The following is a 6,900-nucleotide window of genomic DNA, read 5'->3' as shown; positions in this document are numbered from 1 at the left end:
GAATCAGGCCCTGTACACACGTCTGCAGACCACTGAGTGAAACACACACCAGCTGTACATCACAGGGAAACAAGACTTGCTCACTCTTACAACACACGTGTAAATGACATGAAACGATTGGAATGATTTAATTATATAAAGGGCATCAAAATACTAAGACCTGTATGATAGAGTTGTACACTTGTAACATAGAGCTGTACACCTGTATGATAGAGCTGATGATATGTTCTATTCTAAGTTTTGTGAAGGGTAAATAGAAGGATATAAAATGTAGTACCACTGAGAGCCACAAGAGGCATCTCAGCACAGTGAGGTCAAGAGTAAATGGGGCCTCAAACACGTGTCCAAATACTATCTTTAACATCAACCCTGCAGTTACCATCCATCACTCATATTTATGTACCTCTGTGTCTCAGAAACAACAACAAAGACTCTACAGAGATTATTAATACCCCAAAACATCCCCTGGACACACACACACACACACACACACAGTCACACACACACACACACACTCACACACTCACACACACAAACACACACATGCACATGCACACAGAGACACACACACACAGACACACATGCACATGCACACACACACGCACGTGCACGCGCGCGCGCACACACACACACACACGTGTCACACACACACACATGCGCGCGCATGCGCACACACACACACACACACATACACGCGCACACACACACACACACACACACACATGCATGCACAAACACTAATGCAACCAAATACGCACCCATACACACACACACACACACATACACAAACACACATGCACGCACACACACATGCAAGCACAAACACACATGCACCCTAATACACAAACGCACACACACATATAGAAATAACATAAATGGAGGCATGAGATCAGAGGGAGGTGAGTGTTGTGGTTTCTGTTCTATTTCAGCTGTGTTGCAGAGGGAGGAAGTGCAGGGTGGTGGGTGTTATGGACTGTTAGAGGTGATAAATAGTGACCTGCTCTCTACTTCATGTTACTGATACTCAGTGGTGTTTAATAATATTCATTTAAAGTGTGCAGAATCAGAATTAATTCTCTCTTCTTTCACCTGCACATTCTCTTTTCTACTCTCCACAAACTTTGTGCTGAGTTTGCATGGATCTGGTGTTAAAGTGTTTAAAGTGTGTGTGTGTGTGTGTGTGTGTGTGTGTGTGTGTGTGTGTGTGTGTGTGTGTGTGTGTGTGTGTGTGTGTGTGTGTGTGTCTTTGAGATAGAGAAGTAAAATGTAAGATCATTATGGAAAGAGGAAAGAACTGGAACCACACAGTCTGAAAAATGGAAACCATGGCCTCTTCTTTCTCTCTCTCACTCTCTCTCTCTCTCTCTCTCTCTCTCTCTCTCTGCCCCCTCACTCTATGTCTATCTCTCAGTATTTCTCTCTTTCTCAGAAGTGTGCTTTGACTAGAGAACACAGGAAGTGATGAGTCTTTAACACACACAGTCACTCAGTTTGTCCATCATTATTGGGACAGTATGAAGCTCAGTTCACTCCCTGTGGTGCTCTGTGAGTAAATGTTCTCTTTATGTCTTCATTAGAGTCAGAGGTGCTGTATGAAGTTGGTAATGTGCAGTCTGAGGATCCTGACTGATGAGATTATGTGTGTTAGTTGTGTAGTTCCCTCAGAAGGGAGGATCAGAGTTTCACTTCCATGTGCTCAGGTGTTCTCACTGTATCCAGATGTGTTATGGAAAGGGTTCTGTTTGATGTACTGGGCTGGAGAGCAGGAGGAGAAGTTCTTGTACATGTTTGTACTCAAAATGGGAACAGACCAGTTACCAGTGTACTTCTACACATCAGTGTAGCTGATGAAACACAGAGGTCATATGGACGCTCACGACTCTAGCAGATGTGTTTGTCAGATTTTAACAGTAAGACCAGTGAAAAGAGGATTACAATGATCAACACTAGAGCTACTGAAACCATAGAGTAGAGTTTTAGAGGAGAAATAAACAGATTTAGTGAGGGATCTAACATGAGGTTCAAGTGAAAGTGTGGGGTGAAGAAGAACCCCAAGATTCATAACTACCTGCACAGGGTTGACAGCCATGACATCACTATCACTATAGAAACTTGACAGTCTGTATATTTGGGATTTGGATCATACCAACATAATTTAGGAATTGAGAAGTCCGTAGACTACAACAAACCCAAAGAATGACCACAGATATGAGTGGGAAAATCTACATGCTGTGTGGTGTTGAAACAGTTCAGTAAAGACTACAAACAAACCCTGTAGAAAATCAGCAGATAACATCCACTGCTTGGACTGTTTTGTGTGTTTGTGTAAATTAATAACTACAACAGTGTGATGGAACAATGTAACCTACTGTGTATATTAAGATTTTAACAGACTAAATGTGTAAAAATACTGTAACGTCAACAAATGTAATGTGAGTAAACAATAAAGGAAGGTGATGATCAGCAGGAAATGGCCAAAACATTTTTGTAATATAAACGGACACACTTATATTAAGAGAGGGAAGAATGATCTTGACCAACATAGTCTGGCTGTATGACACAAGAGAGACTCTTCATTTTATAGATATGAAAGGAAACCCTGTGACATGAACCACAACACACACAGCTGACCCAGTAACTCAGCTGTAGCACCAACCTCAGTCTCGCTGCTGAACACAAGCTCAATTCACAGACAAAACCTCCCAACAAAGGACCCACTCCTCACACTCACTCAACCAGGAAAAACAACACCTACCACCCCTAACAAAGGACCCACTCCTCACACTCACTCAACCAGGAACACCAACACCTACCACCCCTAACAAAGGACCTACTCCTCACACTCACTCAACCAGGAACACCAACACCTACCCCCTAACAAAGGATCCACTACCACACGAATATGTCATATTAGCAGAGAGACGGCACACACACAACTCCACTGGATTCTTTTTCAGTGCTTCATGTTATCAGCAGAAATGGGGAGATGCAAAACAACAGTTCTACAGTCCTGGAACAGCTCACAAAACCTTTTATTTTCTCCCTTTAATATTGCATGACTATTTAATAATTTAAGCCCATACATGAATCTCAGAAACAGATTCACAAATTCAGCAGATTAGCAAATCAGTGTCACGATCCCGAGCGTCGCTGCATTCACCTGCTTTCTGTTTCTGTTTCCAGCCTGGATTTCATTTCCATGTGATTCCATGTGATGCCAGCAATAGTGAATCTGCTCATCCCACAGCACACACCACTGCCCACAGAAACATAAATCACAGACGCCCCCTTGTGTTCAAAACCTTCAGCACTCTAAAGTTCTCTAAACATTTTTTATCATGAAAGATTCATTTCTTTCACCTTTTATTGGAAGTTTGTGAAAACATCAGTCAGTTTCCCCATTCCCTTTGAAGCGGAGGTTAGATGAACAATTATACAAAGTGTTAACCAGAATGTTAAGATGGTTTTATTTAAATGAACAATTATAAATACTTTTATTTTAATTGTGTCTGAAATGTTTTGCTCTGATGTGTTTTTTAATAAATTAATTATTTCATTGTACATATTCATATGTTCCCTGTTTTTATGTTCATAGTGCTGACTTCATTTGTTCAAGCTGGACTTGCTCAAGGTGATTTATATTGTTTACTTTTTCTATATTTTATGTACAAGTTTGATTTATATATTAATGTTAATCCACTCTGTGTAATATGATTTTAAAAACAGCTGTGAAGGTAAATAACTAAAGTGGAGTGTGTTATTGTTCTTTCTTCTGACATTGACTGTAATGTCCTTGGATAAAACCCAAACTGCCATTATTAAGTCTAGTCAGCTTTTTCATGAAACATGGAATGATGTCGTTAGATATTTTTGGAAAATTTGCTATTTAAAATTTATTCATTTACACCTTTACCATTTTATAATATGTATTTTATAAATATTGGATTTATTTAGTATTAAAAACATGTTCCAGACCAGACAACAGTGACATATGTGATAGATTTAGATTTAGATCTGTGCAATTTATTTGTTTTTAAAGTAACTGCATGAAGAATTCAAATGTTTAATGTTTCTGCAGGTCATCCTAAAGCTGTTGTGAGTGTAAGTCCTGATAATCAGCTGTTCAGAGGAGAGACTGTGACTCTCAGATGCGACATACGGCTAGAAGGAGACACTGGGTGGACATACAGCTGGTATAAGGATGGCAACAATTCCTACCCACACACCACATACAATCCATACATGATCAGCTCTGTTACACAGTATGACAGTGGGACATACACCTGCAGAGGGTACAGGGGAAGAGACTCTCAGAGCTCAGAGATCAGTAATGCTGTTACATTAACTGTGTCAGGTGAGTTTGGACTATTTCTCTCATAGCGCATGATAAGATCACTGTGATTTAATGAAAATTAAACTTGAACTAAATGTAAACCTTTTGTTCAAATAAACTCTTTGTAGTCAGTAGCATAATATACACTGAGTCCACATGCATTCAGTCACTTGCTGAGGGCAAAACTGAAACTATAACTGTGCTTTTACACTGCTGTTACAAAACTGTTTAAGTGACATAAAAGAGCATCACAGTCCCAATTACAAGTTTCCCATTACTGGACAAAGTGTCCAAGGTGGTACTGGATGGAATAATTAAGTGACTCACACTCATGAGTTCACATTTTACACTCCAATCACAATCAGATCCCACACAATCTCCAGATAATCTCCACAAAACACAGTGATTAACAAATTAGAACGCAGCATCGTGGGTCTAACCTGTTTGTTATAATATATGTAAATACAGAGTGACTCCAGGAAGACATTGGGGTCAGTCAGCTTTAACATGCAGTGTTCTCCAACTCTTTCTACAGATTTACCCACAACTACAATGACTGTGGAGTCTCAGAGTCCTGTGTTCACTGGAGAGTCAGTCACTCTGAAGTGTGAGGTTCAGGGTTATGTTTGGTGGGCATATCAGTGGTGTAAGAAAAAAGCACAGAGTCAGTGGAGTACAGTGTTTCAGTCTGTGTTTTACACTGTAAACAGAGACACTCTCACCATCAGTAGAGATGCTGTAGTTAATGGGGATCAGTACCAGTGTAGAGGAGCACAATATTACAGACCAACAGCATCACAGTACAGTAACACTGTTACCCTCACTGTACATGGTAAAATTACTGTCATTTCATAAATGTAATGTCTATTTTATTAACTTAAATTATTGTTTGTTAAATAATTTACACTATTTGTATTCAGCATCATAATACATGCTCCATGTATTGTGTTTACTAGGCAAAAAGGAAATTATAGATGTACAGTAATTACAGTTACACTACATTGTATTAGAGCTGTACTGTAATTACAGTTCGACTGCATGGTATTACAGTTGTACCGTAATTACAGTTACATTACATGGTATTGGAGTTGTACTGTAATTACAGTTACACTACATGATACTGGAACTGAAATGCAAACGTGCTTCTTTTCTTGTTACCTTAGTGTTCCGATGTCATTACAAACTTATAATGGATCTTAAAAGTGATGCACAAATTTATAACAATGAGTGAGCTCTGTTGGAGCAGGTGAAACACTGAACAGGGCTGTACTGTGGTCCTACAGGACTTTTATTTTGACAGCCCTGCTTTAAAAGCATTTGTTTCCCCCCTGCACTACAAGACCTGATCTCACTAATAGCGCCCCCTTCTGTGCTGAAGAAGAGAGTACACAGTGACCTCACATAGTCTGTAGCAGAGAGACGTGTACTTCTCAGTGACCAGCAGCCAGTGTTCAGTTTTAGTAGGTTTTATAAGATTCTAACACATGATCTTATTGAGAGGTGAACATAAAAGCAGAATTTAATTACTTCTACAATGGAGCCTGAGCTGGTTCTGAATGTGCAGTATAATTGTACAAAAATATTCAGTAGAGAGACCATCACACTTACATGTGAATGAGTTGGAGTGTAATCATGACCCAACCCCATCTCAAAGTCCAGAGGGGTAACAAAGACTAGGGAACAAGGAGGCTAAGATAACACAAAGGCAAGGAGTGAAAACTTACGGGCTTTGCAAAAACATCAAAACAACCAAACACATTCAAGCCTAATAATGAACAGCAAAAACACCAGGATCAAGACAGGGTTTAAATACAAGAACCAAAAGGTAAAAACAAGGGACACGTGCAAGCAATCAAATGAGGGTAGGAGGAAAATTAAACTAAAGGTATGGAAGCAAAACACACAAGACAGGGAAACCACGCAAGATAGAACCTGGGAGGGACTAATCATGACATTAACATCTACAGATATGAACTTGGACAATTTAAATAAAGTGAAAACAACTGAATTAATCAGAATATAAACAAATCTGACATAAACAGTTAATTAAAAGTCTGTTGATTAATCTACTGCTTCACTACTGCTACACCATGTTACTGAGAATCTATTGTTTTTATTTTAAAATGTTTAAAATACTGAAATACTTCATCTATTTTTAATATGAGAATGTTAGTCATTTCATAGATATCTCTATGCACTCTGTCATTGCATATTCTGAACTGTGTGTTTCATCTCCATCCATAGTTAAACCCACACCTGAACTCACATCAAGCCTTACAGGAGCTGCACTGGTGGGAAACCCAGTGACTCTGCACTGTAAGCTGGACCAGTCTGCTGGATGGAGCTTTTACTGGTCCAGACACACACACAACCCTGAGAATGAGTCCAACACTGCAACAAACTCCTACAACATCAGCTCAGTGGCGCCCTCTGATGGAGGCCAGTACTGGTGCAGAGCTGGCAGAGGAAACCCAGTCTACTACACAAACTACAGTGATGCAATCTGGGTAAACGTTACTGGTGAGGAACAGTTTACGGTCTATAACCACCTTAGAAATAAAATTTAG

At 39.6% G+C, this 6,900-nt stretch overlaps 1 protein-coding gene across 1 annotated transcript; it reads left to right on the top strand.

Annotated features, from left to right (window-relative positions):
• Nucleotides 1–4,126: 4,126 nt before the first annotated feature.
• LOC113568810 (uncharacterized) lies at nucleotides 4,127–6,900 on the top strand. Its single transcript, XM_081704894.1, has 3 exons — nucleotides 4,127–4,354; nucleotides 4,869–5,165; nucleotides 6,578–6,900. Exons 1-3 carry the CDS (start codon nucleotides 4,243–4,245, stop codon nucleotides 6,898–6,900), a joined length of 732 nt encoding a protein of 243 aa, XP_081561020.1. The 5' UTR covers nucleotides 4,127–4,242.

Source organism: Electrophorus electricus, chromosome 21 (assembly GCF_041902795.1).
Source record: "Electrophorus electricus isolate QZ-2024a chromosome 21, ASM4190279v1, whole genome shotgun sequence".
NCBI classification, from domain to species: domain Eukaryota; kingdom Metazoa; phylum Chordata; class Actinopteri; order Gymnotiformes; family Gymnotidae; genus Electrophorus; species Electrophorus electricus.
The sequence above is the reverse complement of the archived record's forward strand: the minus strand, read 5'-3'. Positions and strand labels throughout refer to the sequence as shown.

What these genes read in the sequence shown, in the direction of transcription:
- LOC113568810 (XM_081704894.1), top strand. Translation starts at nt 4,243, where the DNA reads ATGATCAGCTCTGTTACACAGTATGACAGTGGGACATACACCTGCAGA. An exon ending in TGTTACATTAACTGTGTCAG is followed by an intron (nt 4,355 to 4,868) that starts GTGAGTTTGGAC and finishes CTCTTTCTACAG; the next exon opens with ATTTACCCACAACTACAATG. An exon ending in TGTTACCCTCACTGTACATG is followed by an intron (nt 5,166 to 6,577) that starts GTAAAATTACTG and finishes CTCCATCCATAG; the next exon opens with TTAAACCCACACCTGAACTC.